The sequence below is a fragment of the Micropterus dolomieu genome, linkage group LG15, assembly GCF_021292245.1.
Source record: "Micropterus dolomieu isolate WLL.071019.BEF.003 ecotype Adirondacks linkage group LG15, ASM2129224v1, whole genome shotgun sequence".
Taxonomy (NCBI): domain Eukaryota; kingdom Metazoa; phylum Chordata; class Actinopteri; order Centrarchiformes; family Centrarchidae; genus Micropterus; species Micropterus dolomieu.
In genome coordinates, this window is record NC_060164.1 from 23513794 (window position 1) to 23537780 (window position 23987).

The 23987-nt window shown below is 39.5% G+C and overlaps 1 protein-coding gene across 1 annotated transcript in view; it reads left to right on the forward strand.

Moving 5' to 3' along the window:
* The window catches only part of peli1b (pellino E3 ubiquitin protein ligase 1b), a 33424-nt gene that overhangs the window by 1457 nt on the left and 7980 nt on the right, over positions 1–23987 (forward strand). The window contains exons 2-3 of the mRNA XM_046070770.1: positions 16805–17102; positions 23749–23878. Coding sequence (XP_045926726.1) covers positions 17020–17102; positions 23749–23878 — 213 coding nt within the window. The 5' untranslated portion in view covers positions 16805–17019. The remainder of the gene's footprint in view (positions 1–16804; positions 17103–23748; positions 23879–23987) is intronic.

Below are 23987 nucleotides of genomic sequence, written 5' to 3' on the forward strand. Positions count from 1 at the left end.
TGTTTTTGTAACCTTGGCCAGATCTGTGCCTTGCCACAATTCTGTCTCTGAGCTCTTCAGGCAGTTCCTTTGACCTCATGATTCTCATTTGCTCTGACATGCACTGTGAGCTGTAAGGTCTTATATAGACAGGTGTGTGGCTTTCCTAATTAAGTCCAATCAGTATAATCAAACACAGCTGGACTCAAATGAAGGTGTAGAACCATCTCAAGGATGATCAGAAGAAATAGACAGCACCTGAGTTAAATATGAGTGTCACGGCAAAGGGTCTGAATACTTATGACCATGTGATATTTCAGTTTTTCTTTTTTAATAAATTTGCAAAAATTTCTACATTTCTGTTTTTTTCTGTTAAGATGGGGTGCTGAGTGTACATTACTGAGAAATAAAATGAACTTTTTTGATTTTTGGAAAATGGCTGCAATGAAACAAAGAGTGAAAAATTTAAAGGGGTCTGAATACTTTCCGTACCCACTGTATGTAGACCAAAGGATTGATAAATTTAGAAAATAATTGCAGCTCTATTCTGGATTGTATTTTAGGATAGTTCTGTGTTATGTAGATTTGACCGCAACTGCTGCTTTACTCTTTGTTGTATAGAACATTGTGTAGTCTTATGTTCCTCTACCCGTTGTCCGACAAAGGAGTTTTGTGTGTGTGCTCACTGGTGTGAGGGGTCATCTCACAACAGTCTCAGCAGGACAAGTTAAAACTAGACATTACACTGAACTACCACCTTCCTTCTCCACCTTTCTCTAACCCGGATGTGGCTCATCTGTTGTGTGTGCCCACCGTTATTTCTTCCTTCCTCTCGTGGAGTGTGTCATGGGGCTCGTGGGATTCTGGCGTACAGTATGTGTCCATCCATCATGGTATAAATATTGGACCACACACGCTGCAGAACACCTCCAGGGACCATTGAACATGAGAAGTGTGTGCCTGTCTGAGAGTGAGCAGGGAATTGGGACTTGGTGTGTGCATCGACACGCTGACTCTGTATAAATCACTTAGGAGCACATTGAAAACAGGCATGTCTATGGCTAGACAGAAATGTTCTTGTGATCCTGGTACGGTATGTCTTTAGCTTTAAGTAATCAGTAAAATAACAAAACGAGGACATATTTAAACCACACATACTTTCACACACGAAGCACTATATTATTCTATTTCTGTTTTCGAAGCCACCCTCGTAAACTCGTGTCGGGAATTCACACACTGGTTTGTATTGATAATACAGTCTTATCTGTCCATGTACACCCAGACGAGCTTCAGGAGATGTAATTCACACTACCTTAATTTTCTATATTATTGCATCCGCAGGGATTTTTCCTGTCATGATGTCCTCTGTTGGTTTTTATAGTTCCTCTGGATAGACATGGTTTGTGTGCCGGTACACATTGTGGGTTTATTTTGAGGTAGTAGATTGGAGTTGTTTTTGTGTGTGAGTGGAAATGAGTCTGATCGTCTGATTTTGGATATTATCTCAGAAGTGTTTGTTGTCACCTTGTTAGTTTAGCAGGTAACTAACAGTGCTCTGGAAGTTCCCTCTATTCTGTAGTTCCCAATAATCATGAGGATGATCCGCCTTGTTGAATTGTGTGGTTTCTTGCTCTTGGTTTCCTGGAGATGACAACCAACCATAAAAATGAAATTATGGGGTGACCCTGTGATGTAAATGAAGCCTGCGTTGGGTTTAAAACACTTTACCTATATTCAACAACATTTTGCAGGTGTGCTATGCTTTCGCACAATACTACATTGAAATATATTTACTTAATGCGGAGCAGATGTCAAACATTTTTAAATTTGATTGCTCTGCTAGTTTTAATATAGGCCCACTTTACTCTTAGGGCCTGTGTCCACCAAAGCGGCCAGCGTCTTTTGTTCAAGTTTATTGCAATGGGAGCACTGTGTTTTTCAACATGGTGAAAACACCAAGAGCATGATGAGGCGCTAAGCGTCTTTTCTGAGCGCTGAGCGTTTTTTTCCCAGTCGCAGAGAGTTGAAAAATGTTCAACTTTGGGAAAAACGTAGTGCTCCTCACTGTCACTTTTTATCCAGCCGTCCAATCACAGTGCAGGAGAGGCTGGACAAACACCACACTGAGCCATCTCAGTTCTTGAATGAAACCATTGCCTCCTCGCAGAGTTATTTCCTTGCCCGCAAAATCTCATGGACCCACGTACGACAAGTCCGTCCCCTCGCTCTACATGTTTCAGCCGTATGCCTACCCTACTTTGTGGTGACATTTTTACATTTAGTAAAATTAAGTAGCCTACTTGCAGCACATTAACTCCACGGATATTATTTCGCACCTCCAAAGCACACACTAGCGCTCCCAGCTAGCTGATTTCAGAAGAGCAGGTGGCGTTTTCAGCTGGTAAAGAACGCTTTGGTGTACGCAGGCCCTTAGAATGCATTATGCAGGGAATTATAATACTGAGCTAAAGTGTTGCACTGCAGGTACAGTGTAATGTTTTAGAGGTTCAGTGTGTAAGTTTTAGTGGCATCTAGTGGTGAGGGTTGCGAATTGCAACCAACGGCTCAGTCACCGCTCACCCCTCCCTTCGAATGCGCTAAGGAGAAGCTAAATAATGCGTGTGGTCATATTCTCTGTATAGCAGTTTGTCCATTTGGGCTACTGTGAAAACATGGCAGAGCAACTTGTCGACTTTTATGTAAGGGGACTTGCAGTGTATGTAGATAGAAATTGCTCATTCTAAGGTAATTAAAACATAATACATGGTTCATGATGTAAGCTCTTTATACACCACTGTTTATTATTGTTATATTGCATTTCTGTCAATAGATCCTCCTAAATATTACAGACTTGACCTTTAAGAATCAAAAGTAGTGATCTAGAGGTCTTGATCACCATTGTAATAATCAAGATACCTCAATGCAACAGGCCTAAGCTGAGAAGAACCCCTCTGTTCTGGACAAATGCATATGTGTTTACCCCACAAACTTAAATACATTTTGTAAAATACTGGAAAAAACGAAAATCCTCTCCCATCCTAGATGATACAATGCCTCCCATCCTTCCTTTTTCTATTCATGTTCTGCCATCCCGAAGCTGTTCATTGATTTGACAAGTTTTACCCAGAATAAAAGACAGAATTAAAGATATGGAGAGAAAAGGGAATCTGGCATCAGGTTTGTAAGCTTCCCCTTCCACGCAACAGATCAGTTTCTGAGTATTCGAGTATCTAATATTCACAGAGTGCAAACCAATCCCACCTCCACTGACCTGACCATGCAACTCTACACACTGGAGACCAGACCCAGGGTTTCTGAAAACGAGCTTGCGCACAAACAATAAGCACAAACAAATGCATTTAAGGCTGATGTACACACACGGCCTCCCACACTCAAAACGGAAATCTCAAAAATACTTAGCCGTAATTTGTGGGTTTAACATGTGCTTTGACTTGTTGTTGAGTGTTGTTAAGCTGTTTTTCAGACAAGCACTACTTACAATGATGAGGTTTATGGTCAGAGCCAGCGGTCCTCCCTTTTCCTACAAACCGTATATCCTCCTGCATGATGTGCTGCATAACGCTCCAGTTTAGTCACCATTTGGAAAAACAATAAAAAAAAATCTTAGGAAGCATTTCATCTCAAGTCCATAAATGGATGAATGATGTCCAGATCCACAAGGCTTTTTTTATTTTGTAATTTTACCCTGCCATCTGCAACCACCTGCTGCATTGGTTGGCAAGCTTCAGTCCAGGCATGCAAACACCTCACCTTTCACTGTTTTGAAACCAAAATGGGTCACCACCACCTACGTGATTTGTGCAGATCCGATGAGAAAATATATTATAGCTTTACAACTAGCTGTGCCTAAACGGTCGCCACTCCTAATGCCTCAACCCAACAGCCAATCAGAGGCAGCGTAGGGCTACACTGCGGTAAAAGAATGCCGAACGAACTGTCTGTCGGACAGCAAGCCTGATGTAAGACAGAAGTAAGCTAGCTTACAATGTTAACTGTCCTGTCAGATACGGTAATGTTAAAGTCGCGACGCCCAATCGAAAAATGCTACCACGTGACCTCTCTTGTCCCGTTTATTGGCTACTATGCTGATCTAACTGCTGACTGATACAACAGCAACAGTGTGGCAAGTTAAGCCTCGTACGTGTATCACACTGTCAAACATGGACTCAGCAACGACTGTCTTGTGCGTTGTTTCATAACTCAGATGTTGTGAAGAAGATGCACTTTTTTTTAGTACCAAAGACTGTGCGGGATATCCTGAATGATCTAACTTATCCCCGACTCAAGGTGAGCCTGTGTTTTGCTCGGTTGCCACCAACGCCTCAAACAAGGGAAACAGAAAAATGTTTCCAGTGTGTGTGAAATATTTTTCTGTGTCTGATGGAGTGTTGTGCAAGTTACTTGACTTTTATGAAGATAAGTTAGTGATGAAACTGCAAATGGTATTCGGTAAGCTCTGGTGAACTGCCTAAAAAAAACATGAACTGGAAATAAAACACATCAAAAGTGTTTTGTCTTATACTAATAGTACACGTACAGCATACAGGAGCTGTGTTATATTTAGTTTGTCATATGTACAGGAGATAACTTTTTCTAACCTACAGTGCAGGAGTCACAAGTGTTTTGTATTAGACAAATAGAAAAAGTAACAGGTAATGGTTCAATTAAAGGACTGTGTTATTATTAAACCTACTGTATGTTGCCATGGCATGAGAGTTATGCTTCAACAATACACTGTATATTCACACAAAACCATACCCGCACTGCTGCAGCAGGCCACCTGTTGTCCCTTATTTCATAGTGACAAAGTTGGCAACACTAGTGTTATTTACACTGGGGGAGCTGGGGACATGTCCCCATCACTTTTTTAAAGCGTTAAAAATGCTTTGAAAAATAGCTTGCAACATGAAATTGTAAATAACAAATGAAAGTGCTTTGAGAAAGGTTTATTTACACATATTTATTTATTTTTAAGTAAGGTACAAAATGACCCAAAAACCTGCAGCACCAGTAAGTAACTTTAACAATTTCTTGACACAGTTTCTTTTAGGCCAAATTTTCCATTCTCCCTGTGAACATGACAAAAGAGGAGGGAAGACTAAATCATGCCTGCGTGTGTGCTAATTCAGCAGGGACGATATTACATGAGAAATGTTGATATTCAGGAGAAACGTATGTGAAAGCAACACAGACTGCCTGAGAGCTGCACTGCATTAGATTCTGTAATATTTATAGATTTTGAATTGTCACCTGCCACCGAACTTTTGTGGTTCCCTTTACATAAATAAAAACATTTTCATCAAATTGATGTAGGAAAGGCAGAACAGAAAAAAGTCACCAGAATGCAGGAAATTAAGTGTTTAATGCTTATCTGGGGGAGGACACCCAGACCCAACTTATATATTTCAGCTTTGATGATTTCTGTTAAATACTGTTAAATTATCATCACATCTTGTTCTCCTGACACCAACATGGTGCCCTTATGTCCCCACTACTTTTCAACACAAACTGAAACCCTTGCATGTCGGTATCTTTTTCTTGTTGCAGTAGACAAAGTCACGTTATCTATAAAACATGTAAGCTTAAAAACAGGCTGCTTGCATATCCTTTTCATCTTTTTTACCCTTGACCATTTTGCATGTCTATTCAGTTTGTGGAGTATACATGAACATATTCATATGAAATCATTTATTTAACCAAATCTTTTTTATATTTTTTGCAGAGCTCACAATTTATTTTGAGGTCTCACTTACGCAAACATCATGTCCGCTCTACTCAGAGGTGAAGAGGAAGTAATTAGTCCCATCCAGTCAAGTTGGCACATACTTGACTCCTTTCTGAATAAGAAATCATTATCTGGCAGAGAGCGATCATTTTATCATTTTGTGCCGATGAACACTGGGTCTTTGTGAGCAGGCTGACTGGCTGAGGTCTTGCTGGCTAGTTGACTCTCTCACCAAACAGCTGGTGTTTGTCACAGGAAGTTGCGGCTATTTAATTTTTTTTTGCTCTGTGTGATGAATGGAGAACTTTAAGGCCAGACCCTAGAGGTGAAAATGGTAAGAAAGTTTAACTAATAGCATAGATATCACCATGAAACTCTCCTAGTTGATTACTTACATTAAGTTTTTGTTGTAATACAAGTTTTCTGAAATTGTGTGTTTAAATATGCAAATGAGGCATTATCTAAGGCTACCTCCACACTACTACATTTTTGTTTTAAAACGTTTACGCCTGCTGTCCACACTCAAACAGCGAATCCGAAAACCTAAAAGGGAGAAGTTTGAAAAAAATCATGTAATGTGTTAAAGCAAAGACTCTTTTCTCAAATTAAATGAGAAGAGAAGATCCTCTGGGTGGGTGGGTGAGACTTACGTTTTTGTTCTTTTTCATCAGTTAATAAGTTAAGATTTACTGAGTACTGAATGGTTCTGGTTGATAGAACCATGACACTGAATAAAATGTAATGTATGTGGATTTTCTGTAAACAGCTTTGGCAACAACATGTTTTTGTTCATGCTAGTAAAGCTATTTGAGTGGGAATTTGACAAAGAAAGCATTTGAGGTAGATCAGCCGAGCATTCTCGCTCCTACCATGTCTTGTTTACTTTACTTCACATTTAACCTCTTTACCAACCGCTTACTTTTCTTTAGTTGGTATCTTGCTGCGTTATAAGGGGGATGCAGGTTCCAGTTTTAAAAGATTTGAATTCATTTACAAGAAACATGGCGGATATTTTCTCTTAGGAGCAAATATAGATATAGATATTATGATTATATGATTATCTCCTTGGCGTGATGTTGTCCACAGTTGAATAGGATTTGCGATAGAGGTAAAATAAAAACAAATTTCAAGGGATTTACAGAAATATGAGACACATCTTCAGACAAGAAAAGATAACACATATCTGCACAGGCAACAGAATTTAAATAAATATTAATAAAGGGACATACAATTATAAACAAGAAAGGAAATTAAGTCATCTTTGAACTTGGGATGTGCAAGATGATTCTTGATCAAACCAGTGTTGAGAAACTTGCATTTGGTTCGGACTTATGTGTGTGAGTAAAATGTTTCTATAGTGGAGTACAGAAATCTCTTTATGGCTACGTGCCTAACAGCAACATAGCTGTCTTATCGTTCTCTATCATGGTGGCATCTACTGTTGAATTTGTGACTGCACGCTCTCTCTTTGCTTACTGGTGTCTGTACTCTCCTTATGCAATCAGGCCTGGGTTAAAAGCAGCTAATATAGAAATAGAAACCTGACCTGGATGTCACAAGAATTAAAGGTGGGTGGGAGCAGGTATGCTGATGACTTTACCATTAAGCTTTACAGTTAAAGCATTTCTACTGGAAAGTAGGCTAACTTTCCTAACCAGAGTCACTCTGAAGTGGCTAAGTAGTACCATGTTTCTTATAGTCAGAGGGTACCGCTTCTACTAAACGAACTAAGAAGGCAACTAACGATTTTCATGATTGATCTCTTACCTTCTTTTTCAATAAATAAAATAGCCCAATGTGATGACTTTTTGTTGGACCAACCATCTAAAGTTCCAAAGTTATCTCACATTTAAGGAGCTGTAATGTATAATAATAAACGACTTACACGACTTCTTGATTATTGAAATAGCTGTTGATTAATGTTCTGCTTGTGTACTAATTGATTAATTGACTAATCTTTTTTAGCACTGAAATGAACAAGAATTGTAACTGAAGGTTATTTTTATCTTTAGTCTTGCCCAAACACACTTCAGCAAAACAGATTTTTGCTTTCAAGGAGACATGATCCTGCCAGCTGAATAATGTCTTTCATCACTCCCTACACCAAACTGTTATACCATGAAAACTATGCTGAATTATCTATTAGCAGTTCCTGTTTGCAATGTAGCCACGAATGTTCCAGACAACTGTCAATGCATTACTTTGATACTGAAGAAAACACTTGTTACACTGGAGTAATGAGGAGCGTAATTTGATTATGTGTATGCCGATTTATAGACATTTGTTTAATGTTGGAGATATAAATGTCCTCCAAAAGTGTAAAATACACTGAATTTAGAAATATGTCAGTGTTCAGATTTGAGTTACAGTATAATTTTTTACACAAACTGCAGTAATAGGGTGCTGAGGGGTTTTAAAGAATAACTTTTTTTCCCCCGACCTTTTCCATTTCTTTTTTTTGTGTGACTAATCGGTCCCCCAATGACACTCCCCGCTTTCAAATAATGTCTCTGTTTGTCTAAATATTACTTCATTTCATATCATGCACAAACTTGGCACACATTGCACATATTTGTTGTTAACTGTTAATTGTTGTTGTTCTATATTTTCATATTTTGTCAATTTATATGTACACAATACTCTCTTCCTTTACAATACGTCTGCACAACACGAACCGAAGTAATGCACATGTAAATGTCTTCCACATTGTTCTTTCTCTGCAAATAGTTGTATTATTTTTCTCTATTCTTTTATTATTTTATATTATGTCCACCAGATTCCATTGATAAAAACAGTAATTTTACCTCACAGAACACGGGACTTGCTGATATGCCGCTGCCTTGGTCAGTTAGTTTGTTGTGTCATTGTTCGACTTTGTTGTTTTTTTTTTTGGTTGTGTTATTGTGTGATTTTGATGTTTTAAAGTGTTAAAAACACCAAAGTCACACAATAACACAAACTAACGGATTGAGGCAGCAGTAAACCAGAGAGGTAAAATTACTATTTTTCTCAAGGGAGTCTGGTGGCTTTGACAAGCATGATTTAGCAACTGTTTCTGGTTAAACTTACTCTTTAACAAGGTCAATCTCTGTAGGGATCCTTTTCATAATGTTGTCATACACTTATTATTACAATCTGAGCCTGTCAGTGGCAAAAACAAGCACTGAAGTGGACGTACTTTGACGGGGCCCAGTTGCCTGCAAGGATTACTTTGCAGGCCTGTCTCACTGCTGGCGGCTGCAGTGTGCTCACTTAATACTGGAACAGTTTCGAAAAATGTTGTCCCAATTAGTCACAGAGACACAAAAACATGGTAAAGTAAGGTCCAGGTTGAAAAATACAGAAGTTGTTTGCTGCTGCTGTAACTGTTGATCTTGTTGGTGAATGAGCCAAACTACAATAACTAACACCTGCCCCTTTCTTCTCACCCTGAATCTTCATAGCCTCACGTCTCACCCTCTATACCTCCCCTTCAACTCTCCCTCCTGGGGAGACACGCCTTACAGTTTGAAAACCTCTGTTCTAGTTTATCTCACAGGTGGCACCCTGCTGTGCCAGTTGAATGTCAGTAGTCCAGATGTCGTGCGCTACCTTTTTTTTCTTGGAGACAGCAGACATGACTCTGTGTTCTTTGAAAACGTTGTGTCTCACTGGTTGAGGTTTTTGCTTTGGCACGTCTGTAACTGTATCTGCCCGGGACTGCTACCCAGAACTGAGCACCGCTCTGTAAAGTGAGCTGTGGGCATCAGACAGGTCAATGATATTCACACTAAAGTGGTGCAGTATAAACGCACTGGGTTTGTGTACATGTAACATCAAGGAGTTAAAGCCTCCCTCGTCTCCGCTACCATCTATTTGTGATAAAGGAAACAGGCCATCGGTCACAAGGGATGCAAAGATGAAAAGACTGAAGAGGAGGGAAAGGCAGAGACAGACTTTCTGTTTTTGGAAAATTGTTGCTGTAAGGTTTTAAAGAAAACGCGTGTCTCTCCTGCTCAGCACGGAACAGCTGGGGAGCTCAAAGCCTCTCGCTTGCAAACCGCTCATAGGGAACATGAAAGGTGCGAAACGCCTAAAAGCCTTGTGTGTTTGAGGATGTGGTGAGAGCCAGTAATACTGGGATGATTAGGTATCAGATAACCTTCTTGATGAATGGCTTTGAAAAAGATCACAGCAGCCACAAGTGAGAAGATGAGCTCATTTTTTTTCTCCTTTAGTCACATTCCTGCGCTAACACAACTGTCATCCACTCTCAGCCTACGCTGTATTGATACCAGGGTTTAGTCCAGCAGGCAGAAATCCGTTGGTCTGTGAGACAAAAACACTTATTAACACATTCTGGAGACAGATGGTCAATTTGTAGACACGGTTTGTATCCCTTTCAGGAAAGGAAGTATGAGAAAACCCACGCAAGGTGGATTTGTTTTCAGCAACTTATTTGCTGGAAGGAACAGATTATTATATATATATATACCATTTTACATTGAAAATTAAGTTTGTCTTTCACATAGCAGCAGCTGTGCTTCATATTAAATAGCTCCACATGACCAGAAAGCCAGAAACATGTCATCGTCACTGAGTCTATGCCAGGCATCTGTTATTATTTATTGATCTGATGACCCACTTTACCATGAGGATATCATTACCACTTTCCAGTAATGAAGATGTTACACTGTGTAGGAGGTCCTGGTTTTATTTTCTATCTATTCAAACATTTGTGTCCGTCCCTGAGCCAGACTTTCTTCTTTCACAGAGTTTGGACCTGTTTCCTAAAGTTTTTGATTCAACTATCCTGTTGTTGTTGTCTTATGTCCTATTTTACATACGTTCCCAGTAAAGCTGGTTTATTTATGACTATCCAGTTTATATAAAAAACATTCTGCCAATACTTTCTGATTTTGTTGGTGATTTGTTGTTCGACAGAAAATTATCAATGGCTATTTTTGTAAATTATGACTTGTTCCGATCATTCTTTCAAGCAGAAATGCCAAATATTCCCAGCCTCTCAAATGTGAGATTTACTAATCTTTTTTGTCATATGATAGTCAACTTAATATCTTTGGGTTAGACTGTTGTTTGGACAAAACAAGGAACTGGAAAACGCCATCTTAGGCTCTGTGAAATTATAATGAGTGTTGTTCAACATTTTCTGGCTTAAAAACAAGATGAATCAATTCACTGAGAAAATAATTGGCAGATTAATTGATAATGAAAATAATATTTGCAATTTTTTGTCATTTGCAACCCTACAGTAACAAATATCTCTTTATGCACTTACCTATATGTGAGCTTACTTTTATTATTATCTTTGTTATGAATTGAGATGCACCAATCGATCGCCTGATGACCGGTTTTCAGCTTATTTGGCCTTTACCGGGGCCGAAGAGTTTTAGGCAATAGACTAGGCAATAAAACAATAATGATCGTGATATAATTTTATTCAATAACAATATAACAAATGTTCAATAAATATTTTATTGAATTCATTTGAATCACATATCACTTTTTTTTTTATCACATTAGCACTTTTACTGTTAAGATATTCATTTTGTTCAGGAAAAGTACTGAAAAAGATTTTATCATAATTAACACACATCTGAGGCTGTGCTAGTCAAATTTACATGCACACACACACACACACACACACACTAAAACATGTGGTCACCGTGAGTGAAGAAGATGACCCTTGCAATTTGTAATACCTGTAAGGCCAAAATAAGCTGAAATCGTCAGGTCTGACCTTTAAAATAACGTAGATGTGAGGCATGGGAAGTGTTGACACACGGTAGCTTAAGCCTTAAGGCGTTAGTTCCAGTGGTTCTGAATCAGGATCTTTTACCTCGGCCAGCATGCGGCTAAGCATATTAGTTAACAGCACACTGTAGTTCCCTCTTTAAGTTCCTCTTTGTCCATGACCCCGAGTATCTTCTGGCCCATTTTTGGTTTCTGACCTACCAGCCGATAAACACTGCCTTTGGTTAAGTTGTTTGTTTTCACAGAGCCACGCTTTTGTGATCCTGTAAGTGTGTCACCCTTTGACTTACCATAGTACCTACCCTTTTCAAGCATTACCCACCTTTTAACTCGACATGAAAGCACATTGAACTTTGTTTCTCTGGACATGTCTATGTGTGCTAAATGACATGTTGCACTGCGACTCAGCTGGACAAGTGCAGCTGTGTTGAAATGAAGACGTGTATGTTTGTTTGCCTTTGCCTGTGTGCATGTACATTTGTTTGTGCTCTGTTGGCAGCCAGTGGGAATGGCAGGTGTCGTCCGTGCCACCTTGCAGTTAAGTTTTATGAGAGCTTTTATAAGTGTGAGGTTGCTGTCAGCAGGACACTGTTACAATCCCTGACCCTGGCCAGCAAATTCAGTCTCACCGAGCTCTACATCTATTGTTGTAGGACTGTGTGTCTCCGTAGCTAAGCAGCAGTTGGCATGCAGCCACACCGAGCTCTGTGTCATGCAGAGCTGCAGAGCTTATTCATACACACACACACTTAAAGAATTATATACACGCCCATACATAACACATGTGTACTGGTGAGGCAAGAAAATTCCTCAACCATTTTCATTATCAGTAATTAAAAATACAAAATGCATGTTTTTTTGTCAGCAAAAGCCTCATTTAAACATTTTACATAGCTTGTACAAGCAAAGTGGATCAAGTAGAGCATTTAAAAGTTGAATTAAAAAACTTATTATTACTCCACCAGTCATTATTGTTAATATAAAAAGTCGTTAGTGTTGTGGGCATTATTAGTTCGATGGAAATCAGTCTCTGATGTTAAAGTTTAATGTTTCCCAAACTCTTCATCATACTTTTGGCTGCTATGCACAACGCTCTGCCAAACAATAGTCCAGTATGAACATTATTTCCGGAGGGACTGGGCTGGGTGAGTTGTCGTCTTTGAACTACACAGGAGAAAGCAAGAAGGAAGACTGTTTGTGATCAAAGAATGAGGAAGACGTGGGCGCTGGAGTGGCAGCTGTTGTTTTTGAGTTGTTGATGATGGTAGGTTTGAGACAGAAAGATAATTCAGCACTCTTGACATTCAATAAGAGGACCCTCCACACTCTGATTTTTCTTCTGGTCTTCAGTGTCTGGGTCCATAGGTAAAAAATCAATTCCTGGCAGCCAACAGCTCCCTTGACACTGCTGATTGTGTCCGTGTGTGTGTACAGAGAGGATTTTACATGCACACAGTTTAGAGCTAAGTGTTTTAGTGTGCACTGACAATGCTGGATGTGTGTGAGTGGGATTAACCCCTTATGTCAGAGGAGCAGGTGGGGCTCAGGCTTACATCGAACACACCCGTCTTCACCTCCCCCTTCTTCACGCACACAACTTCCAGGTCCTCCATTTTGCTTTTATTGCCTCCATCCAGAGTAAATCATCTTTCCCTTCACCCCAACCTCACTGTCCTCTGTTAGAAAACCCTGAAAAGATTCACAACCATTCTTACTTCCTGTTGAAATATGTCCATAAGAGGTTGTTGGATAAACTAAATGAAGTGCTTGTGTTAACGTAAATGTATATAACCCTGATTTCTGTCTTTACCACTACTGTTTCACCTCCTCCCTCTTTTCTCCCTCTCACCATGTGCGACGAAGCTGTCTATAGTTCCCAGATAGACTGATGGTGTGATACACTGAAAATAGATCTATTGTTAACACAATTTTAACACTTTGGGAGCGAGACATGGTGATTAGTTATAACTCAGTGTTAATTCTTCAAGTGTGAGGCTGTTAAACAGTTTAACACTTTAAAACAGGCCAGTCCAACTTAAATAAGCTGTTGGAAGTGTGAACATTTTCATCTATAAGGTATTCAAACAATTTGATTTTCTGAAGAGTTTTTTCTACAGGATTCATTTCCTAGGCTATATGTTCATTTAAGTAACTTGTCTTATTGTTTAAGTATCATTTCAAATTGGTTTGACAGTGAAAGAGCATTTTGGAGCATTTATAACTGTATAACTAAATTTCCACAGAAAGCAACATGAAACAGCTGCAGGCATCCGACACACTACGCTCGTTAGTTAGTGAGCTTCAAATGAAGCTTACCGTTCACAGTTTCTGTCGACTGTCCCTCAGGATCACAACGTTAGTCCAACATCGCCAAGCCTGCTAGCCACATTAGCCACGCAATATGCTAACGCCAAGCTAGTTAACCTTTAAAATAAACAGTAAAACAACACAAAACACGGCAACACTTACAGCTTCCAAGTTTGAAGCCAGATCACGTACAGCAATAGCGCGGTATCTCAATTTTGCGGTTATCGCGACAGCCCTTTACACAAGTATGTAAAATTAAGACTTTACGCGCACTCCATACTAGAGCTGGGTAGAATATCGGTATTATAAGATATACCAATATATTTTCAAAAGAGATATAACATTTGAGAATACTGAAAGTAGATATATCGTTTGATGTTGAGTTAATTCATTAATTTTTCCATAAAGTCCTTCCAGCGTTTGTGCCTCTCTCTTCCTCACTGCTTAACGCCACCCCCGTCCATCTGCGTCTGCACGCAGCCCCCCCTCTAGCTCACAAATGATCAACATAGAGGGAGACATAGTGTCGGTCCGCACTGCTGAAGACCTGGTTTGTAAAAAGAAAAACAATGTTTCAGTCAGACTTTACTCTACTAAACCCAGATATATTAGCAGACGCCTAGGTATATTAGTGGCTTCCCAGGTAGGTGAGTATATTTGGCGACACATTTTAGCCCACTTTACTTTTAGCCCACTTCGTAGGAAAAACTGATAAATATCGTGCATCGGAAATCAGCCTAGAAATACCAGGATATGATTTTTTGGTCCATATCACCCTGCCCTACTCCATACACAAATGTTTTGAAGACGGGTGTGCTCAGACATGTCAAAATAAACAATAATAATAATCTCCAGCCAACTAAGTGAGGCTGTAGCCCTGTAAAAGTTGAACTTAGGGAATCTTTTCTTTGCCATCTATGAAAATTATGTACATAAACTATCACCTTAAAAAACAGACGATGAGACAGATCAGGCCAGTTTCTTCTAATTGAGGTGGTTACATGAGGCATTTTTATTCTGATTGGTCTACTATTATAGTGCCGGCAGGAGCTCAGTCTGTGGGGCCGCTACTGTAAGATTTAACTGATCAGTCAATTTAGGTAGTAGGTAAAGACTTGCAAAACAAAGTTGGGAACTCCACTACCGACCACAGTGTATCAAAACTTGTAAACTCATAAGCTAGGCTGGTGATACCCTGTAACTTCCAGTTCCTGAGTGGGAACTGTTTAACATTTAGGGAAATATGTTTGTTCCTTTTGAGGTGGCAGTGTAATGTCTGTCCATAAAGAACTGAAGTGAAACTGGAGCTTCTGATTAGTATTAGTGATGGTGCTGGTAGGCAGGTTTAGTGACCACTGGACAGAGCCTCCCAGCATGTCTCTACACTACAGGGCATATTTTTGATGATACGTACGTACATCGCCTTCGTCTGTACTGAATTATGCCTACTTGGAAGTCCTCCGTATGAACTTCTCCCGCTCGGTCTGATGGGACCGTATCAGCCTTTGTGCTCTGCAGTGCTCAGTGAGAGTGCTTAGGATGTCCCCCATCCCTGCTCATCATCAAAACACTTTACTTCCTATGCTTAATTCATGTGTGGTTTTGCATTCTCTTAGCAGAAAGGCACTCTGGGAATGGTATCAGAAATATTCAGCTTCAGATGAGGAGGACTGCCTGGAAGTGAAGTGATGTTGTTATTGCTTCTATTCTACTCAACTTACCATATTCATATTCTGCTTTTTTTGTCAAGTGAATGGGAAAGAGAGGAGGACATACAAGAAAGGCCACGAGCGTAACGTAAACCCGTGATGTCGAGAGTGCACGAGATCTTCCTTATGTAACAGGAAGCCCATCCTCTCCTTTTTTTTTCTCACACACTTTTTTTCTCTGCTCCTCGCTGTGAGTTCCTGTGTATTTAAAAAGCTGTGTGTGTGTTTGAGTCATTCTCTAAAGTCAGCATTTATAGACACCTACCTCACACAGCAAAAGGAATGTCACATGTACTCCCGACCTTATTCACGTCCCTGATGTTCTAATGAAGGCCTTTTTATTTGAAAGGTTGCAGTAAAATCTTGAGGGGGCGTCATGTGCGTGGGAGTGTATTTTGCATTTGTACTTACTGAGCATGTTTAGCCATTTAAAGTAGCTCTAAATATCTTGGTTATGCTTAGGCTACATAGGGCTTTCAGGGATAGTTTTGTTTTCCTCATTTTCTATTCTCACCATTTGACATGCCCCTTACCCTTTTTTAGCTATTTGTTTAACAGTTCCCATCTGTAGAGGGCATTCAGATAGAAAACAACTCTGTGTTTAAAAAGAAGGAAGAGAGGGCTGTATTGATAGTGACTTGATCCAGTCTTTAATAACAGATCCACGAAGGTTTGATAGACGCCAAAACTCAACAAAAAAAATGCTATGAGACTGGATATTACAGCTCTGCAACGCTATCACAGTGTCAATGCATTGCCATGCTGAAAAAGTTGAGCCAGGTAAAACATTTTTGTTAGACAACCCTGTGTTTTTCTTTTGCTAGAGTCCTCTGTGTTAGCATCACTGCAGAAGCAACGTACCTTTCTGTCTGAACATGGCCTACAGCCTAACGACTTCAACTAAGAACTGATGTTAAAACTAGAGTTGCAATGATTAACCGATTATTTGATTAGTTGTCAGCTATTAAATTAATTGCCAGCTATTTTGATAATAGATCTTGTTCCTTTAATCTTCTATGACAGTTAACTGAATATCTTTTGGTTTTTTGGACTAAACAAGACATCTGAGGACGTCATCTTGGGCTGTGGGAAACACATTTTCTGACATTTTATAGACCAAACAATTAACCGACTAATCAAGAAAATAATCGTCAGATTAATCGACGATGAAAATAATCGTTAGTTGCAGTCCTGGTTAAATCACGTCTAGTATTCAGTTGAAGATTTTCATAAACATGTGTAAAACTGAAACATAAACTTCAGTAAAAATACTAATCTTTGTGTTAATCCTTTCTTTGTCACTCTGCAGGTCAGGACAAGTGGCGCTGCGAGAGACGGACACATGAAGCATGCGAGGGTGGAGCTGAGGCTCAGCTGACCCTCCCCCTTCCTTCTCCTCCTTTCCCTCGTGGTCCATTCGATTAGCACCTCCCCCCTCCCTTCCCCTCCTCTCCCCTTCCTGTCTCCCTCGCCCTGTCGGATCTTGCCTCCCCTCCTCCTCAAAGCCTTAATCAGCCGTGCCCAATGTACTCCCCGGAGCAAGAAAACATCTCCACAACAGCCTCCACCAAAGTGCCAGTGAAGTATGGAGAGCTTATTGTGCTGGGGTAAGCAACAAGTTACAGACTCATCATTACATCTAGCCCCCCCCCCCAGTGAGAGTATCCAAATATTTTTATTAACATAACTGCTGTTTTCATTCAGAGTGTCTTGCATCAATCAAATGTAGCCTCATAAAAGTTTAACTTAAATTACAAGTAGTCCAAGGTAAGGAATCAGAGTGCAAGTGTCAGAACTGTAGGCCTCTGATAACTTTTCCGTTGGTTGCAGATACTTTAGGCGAGATGCTCAGAAATACAAATCAAATTATTTTATGAAAATATGGTATTTTTGTGACACACAATTCTACTGGTTAAATGAATGACAACGGGCAAACACTAATTAAAATCTCTTGGAAAATAACAAAAATTCCTTGTGTTCAAAATATTTTTTTTTTGTAGCTGAGATTTCTGCCAACAGTTATTATAAAAACATTATCTTTAGACTAGTAATAGACCGATATCTCTTTTCTTATGAACTTGTGTAGCTTGAACATGAACTGGGTGTATTGCCCATAATTGGCTGTACTGGTCATTGTTGGATATGAGTCATTGCTGATGATTGTTGGACATGTTGGTCACAGTTATTTGCTGTTCTAGCTCAGTCCACTCAGCTCACTCTCAGTGTCTTAGTGCGAGTTTGAAACCAGATGAATTCACTCTGCACATTGTCTGATTTGAGTTCTTGTGGTGTAGATACCAAAGACCAAATTCATCTCTGAGCCATAAGTGCAATTTGTCTGTGGAAATCAAGACTCACACCAGGCACCAGGACACTAACAGTAAACCCTAAATTACGATACAGACGCACAGTCTGAACACAGTTTAGTAAATGTGGCTTTGCATTGTTCTTTGTTTACAATATATGCCAATGATGGCACAGTATAATTAAAGAGATAAACATAACCATGAATGGAAATTGTGGTGACAAAGAGAATAAGAGCTATTGCTGTCCTGAGGGAATATACAGCAAGGATTTAGAAGCACTTTGATTTTTCCAGCGAACATTAACAATAGTGATATTTTTGTCCAGTTGCACGGGGTCATGCACTGAGAGGACAGACAGTTGTGATTGTCCTGTGAGAGTTTAGTATTTTTGGCACAGATTTACCACATTAGTCGATATATATTATAAGACTTTTTGGTCAAGAGCAGCACCAGATACTCATCATAAACATCTTGGCTGCCTCTCCCTCCAGAGATTTGTTTTGACTGAAGTCCACATACTCAGCTGTAGGAAAAACCCTGCACTCCACCCTTCGTCTTCAGCATAGAAGACATATAACTGCACATATAAACACGCTCGGTCAAACACACTTTCTCCAATAACAACTGACAGTGAAGGACTTCCTTTATCTGTCTGTCTCCTGTTTATTCCCCAAAGGGCTATTTCACTGCACCCCCCACCCCCCTCGTCGCAGCCAACAGAGGAATGCAGATGTCGGAAAGACTCCTTACACACACACACACTTTCTTGTGCACGTACAGCACATACACAGACATATACACACACACACACACATATTTAATGTCTCACTCAGAGACACACAGTTGGTTTCACAGCTGACTCACAGTTTGTTGTTCTGGGTTGTGCTAGAGCGGTATTGTCAGGGAGATGAGCGTGGAAATTTTCCCTTGTGGAAAAATGCAGTGAGCAGTAAACGCAGTTCCATGCCTTTACAAGGGAGAACCCCAGTTTTCCGTTCTGCTCGGCATTTTCCGCTCCTAGTTTTTAATTCTAGGTCAGGCCACCCTTTTCAAAAAGGTCAATAGGGTCGCTTTTTGATGGATGACACACACTGTGCAGCAAGTAAGGCTGCTCTTAGTGTAGTGAACACTTTAAAAAGCATTACAGAAGTGTTGTGTGTGGCCTCAGTGGGAGTTGAATCCCTAAATCTGACATTAGTACCATACCTACTCCATGGAAGTTAATATATTACTGGGACACTGTGTGGCAGGACAACATATTTATTATCAATAACCTGTGATTTATGAATATAAAAACCACAAAAGGCCATGACAACATAGGATGCTCTTTTCCTCCAGTCAAAACACAAAACATGGTTTTAATGTACCTACTAACATTAAGAGCAGAATCTTAAAGGGTACAAATGGTGATATTTGTTGGAAATTACCTGATAGATTAGCATCAGGCTGCTCAGGAACCTGTTGTGAATGAGGATACCTCCTTACATTAAGCTCACTTCCCTCCAGGAAACCGTGAAACCGACTTAAAGGTGCTCTGTCGAGTTTTCTTCTAAACAAACGTTGTGTTTACATTAAGTGTCTCATCAAAATGCATTGTATGTATCCTTGAGGTCGGACAAATGTGTTAAGTACATGGAAGGGTGTCACTTTGTGTTGAAAAGTGGTTGAGTGAAGTGATTCAATTTTTCCTTCTCTTTTGTCATGTTCACGGGGGAGAACTGAAATTTGGCCAAAAAGAAACAGTTAAAGTTATTAAAGTTAATGATTGGTGCATGCACGTTTTTGGGTCATTCTATTATCAGTAGGTTGTTTTTTCTTTTTAGCTAAAATTACTATTTTTGGATAATGCACATTTGATTGCATTGCATGTTTTCTTTATGTGCAAATAAACCTCTCTAAAGTTATTTTCATCTGATATTTAACTGCAAGCTATATTTTAGAAAGTTTTTTAACAAATTAAAAAAGCCATTTCAAAAAGTGGTGGAGACATGTCCCCAGCGTTTAGTCGTTCGTCATTTGCGTTTGCTAGCTTGCATTATTCTTCTACCTTGTTTTTGTTGCGGCATTGTTACACTTCTTTGCATGTTATCGCAGCCAACTGTTGATAAGTGTCAGGAATGCATGCATGCATGTGTTTTGATTGTGTAGTGTGTCTCTATTCTTGTTATGTGATTTGTGTGGACCCCAGGAAGAGTAGCGGATGCATTTTTTTGCATCAGCTAATGGGGATCCTAATAAATCAAATCAAATCAAATGCATATCATGTTAACGACGTCTCGCAGGTGTGTGTGGCCATGTGCACAGTACAAACAAATCGGGGACCCATTCATAAAAACATTGCTCCATAGCGCTTAATGGTTTGTTGGAAATGCGCCTGTAGGCCATCTTGCTTGTTTTCTTTTGTATAGCACTTTTTAACACAAAAGTCATGGAACACAAAGTGAAAGAAACACTAGGGGCAGGGTACGTTATTAAAATAAAATAAAATAAAATAAAAGAAAGATAAAGATAATGATAAAATACTAAAACAAGGCAACAGAAGAATAAAATAAAACAATGTATTAGTATAAAAATAAAAAAATGAATCAAATAGATAAATAAAATTTTAATAAATACAAGTCAGCTGAAAGCCTATTTAAAAAGATAGGTCTTTAGTTTGCTTTTAAATATATCAACATTCCATGCTGCCCTTGGGTCCTCAGGAAGGCTTTTCCACAGTCGTGGGCCGTAATAATAAAAGGACGTCTCACTATGAGTTTTTATCCAGACTTTATGGATAATTAAAAGGCCACTTCCAGAGGACCTGGGGGTTCTCAAAGGCTCATAAGCTAAAAGCAAATCTGATAAATATTCAGGACCATTAATTGACTTTAAAAAGGATCCTAATCTTAAATGAAGCAGACAGGTAAACTTGGTGTAATGTGTGGTGTCTTTCTGATCTGGTCAGAACACGTGCAGCTGTGTTTTTAAGAAGTTGAAATGTATTACTGTTTTGGGAGACCAGAAAGCAGAGCATTACAGTAATCAATCCTGGAGATAATAAGGTGCATAAGTGTCTCTGTATTGGCTTGAGAGAGAAATGATCTTATCATTCTTAGTAATGTTTTAATGTGTGGCTCAAAACTGAGGTCAGGCAATTGAACCCTGTGGAACACCACAGTTTATTTTACATCTTCTAGATAAAAAATCATCGATGCTTCTGTCTGTAAGATTTGGTTTGAAACAATTATCAATTATAAACAGTACCAGAGAGGCCAATCAAAATGCGATGTCTGTCAAAATTTATAAATTTATAAATATAAAATATAAATATAATTTTATAATATTATACATATTTGGTTGGTGATTCTGTGGTAATACACCCCACCCATATGGTTCTCCCAGCAGGCTGAAACAAGTGCTTGGATTTTTCTGAGTCTCCTGTGTGACCAAGAACAGACTTGCGCATGCAAATACAAATGGAGAACCCCATCAACACATAGCACAGTGTTGTGTCTCACCTCCTCGCCAACCCCCAGTCCAACATTACCATGTTTGAAGCCGAGTGATGCTAATGGCCTAATCCGGAGGAATGCTGCAGCGTCTCTGGGGACGGTCTGTTTACAGGCGTACTGGACATCCATGTGGCTTTTTAAACATCTTTGACGTCACTGGATACATTGCAGTCCCTCGAAAATCGATCACTGTCTGTGTGATTTCTTATTTATATAGTAATTGTGTATCCACGTGCACTGGCAGAATATTGTTAATTTCACAGCAGCCTCTACCTTTAGTCTAATAACCTTGTAATATTAACACATGTAAACAGAGTTTATGTTTTTATAGGTTATACTGTATACGTGGTAGCTTGTTGCTGCAAACTGAGCTTTAGTGTTTGGAGGGAACACACACACATTGAATTACAGAATAGAGTATCTGTCTGCACACACAGACTAACTTTTTCCTAACTCCGGTCCTTCCTGCCTCACTGTATGAACAACTTGTATGCACAAACACATAAAAACACACTAACTTGTTCAGCTTTTCTACCATTGTTTTGAGAATATTTGAACACATGTATGCCCTCACACATTACTTCAACCCATGGGAACCTCGGTTTGAACGGCCAGCAACACTTTCTCCAGCAGAATGCTCTGCCCTCTCTCCGGATATGGGCAAAGCTTATGCTCTTGCCATGGTTACTCTTCCCAAACGTTGCTGTGGCGCTTTTCTTTCACCATGGTTACTCATAAACCCTTCCAGTGCCGTTTGATCCCTGCAGATCTGCTCTCTCAGAGAAACATTTTGCCCTGTAGGCTGGGCGTCCTTACAACCCGTCTGTGCTGTCTTTACAGGACTTAGTACAAAGGGTGGTTTCATTTTTAAGAGTCTGATTGGTCAAAGACACTTTCCAACTGTGTTGAGGTTCTGTACAGTATGTCGACTTCTGCTGTACCATTGTAGCGTTTTATTTTGTTATTTAATACTTTAAAGAAAACTTTTCGGACATTACACATGCGTCTGCAGGCCTGGTTCAAAACCATGAATCTTTGATTACTGCTTTTATTGACAGTGTTGTCTGTGTTGTTCACTATTTCTGAAAACTTAAAAGTTGGTTTTGAAAAGTTTTGGGTAATGATACATGCTGTGAACGGTTTTTGTCTTCTTATTAAAAAACCCTTGACAAATTATTGTGTCACCTTTTTTGATATTTAGACACTTTTTAAAAGAACAAGACCCCCAAACTTAATGACTACAACATTTAGTATTACTGGATATTATTCATAGTGTAAAACAAAAAAACGAAGGAAGCAGTTTAATCTCTGATCATGTCTGGGCAGTGAGTTATCGTATTGGATTTAAGTATAGTCGCAGTACATCAGTGAAGCCAGAGGAGTCCGTAACGTCTGTGGCTTCTAGATGTCATAACAATGTTAAAGTAGCGAGCTGTGTTTATTCATGTGGTAATGTTTATAAAGCCGTGGTTCTGTTAGCAGGGATATCACTTCACACTGCAAAGGCTTATCTAAAACATGTGTGTGCAATAAAGAATAAAACCTTGTGTAACCTCTGTATATTCAGAGGATGTCAACTGGTTATGTTTCACAGCAACCGGTGTGCTTCATATACAAACATTTATACCTGAAAACTCAAAGTACAGCTAAGTTCTTTAAATCGTTCGCAGCTATAGAAAATATGCACTTTCATACTCCATCCATTTTAGTTTATTCTTATTTGTTAATCACTTAATGTTGTTGTTTATATTATTGTTCTCAATATATGCGTTGATTTTTCATCCTTGTTACCTCAGTGTTTAACCCCTGTAATAATATCAGCTGCAGACGGGTCAGTTCTTAGAAACACATGAAGGCACTGTTGATAAACTGAAAGGTGGATGGAGATGATGAATGTTTTCTGAACGTTTTCTTACTTTAGGATATTAAGCAGGACACACACACACACACACACACACACACACACACACACACACACACACACACACACACACACACACACACACACACACACACACACACACACACTTTCACAAAGACACAGTCACTGTGCTGTCGGGAGTCACAGAGAGCTGATTCTGTTGGAGGGAACCCTCTGTTTATTCTCCTTTCCTCAGCCGTGTATCGGCTAAATGAGCCTCTTTGTGTGTTTATTTTCTCAGGCTTTCTGAGCTTATGTTTGGAGGCTTTTGTTGTTTATGGGACACGATGTGCTTTTGTAGAAAAGTATGTATGAAAAAGTATAGGGTGCTATTTATGTGTGTTTGTGTGTGTGTGTTTGCTTGCTTCTCAGGGGCATGGAGGGTGCACCAAAATGCCTCAAGCATTTTCCACAATGACTGTTTTTCCAGTGTATTATACAGCTGCTGTTCAGACAATAATACCCTATTGTTTTGTGTATGTATATGTGTGTGTGTGTGTGTTTATGTTTTTGTGTGCATGTGTACGTGCAGGTACAATGGCTCTCTGCCCAATGGAGACCGAGGCCGACGTAAAAGCCGCTTTGCACTTTGTAAGAGGCCGAAGGCAAATGGAGTGAAACCCAGCACGGTTCACGTCGCCTGCTCTCCACAGGCAGCCAAGGTGAAACACACACACAAGTATTATTTAGTCATCCCAGGGTTCACAAAACTGCAGTCATTGAAACCCTACACATCATCAGTTTCAGTCCTTTAGCTGAATGTTTATGCGG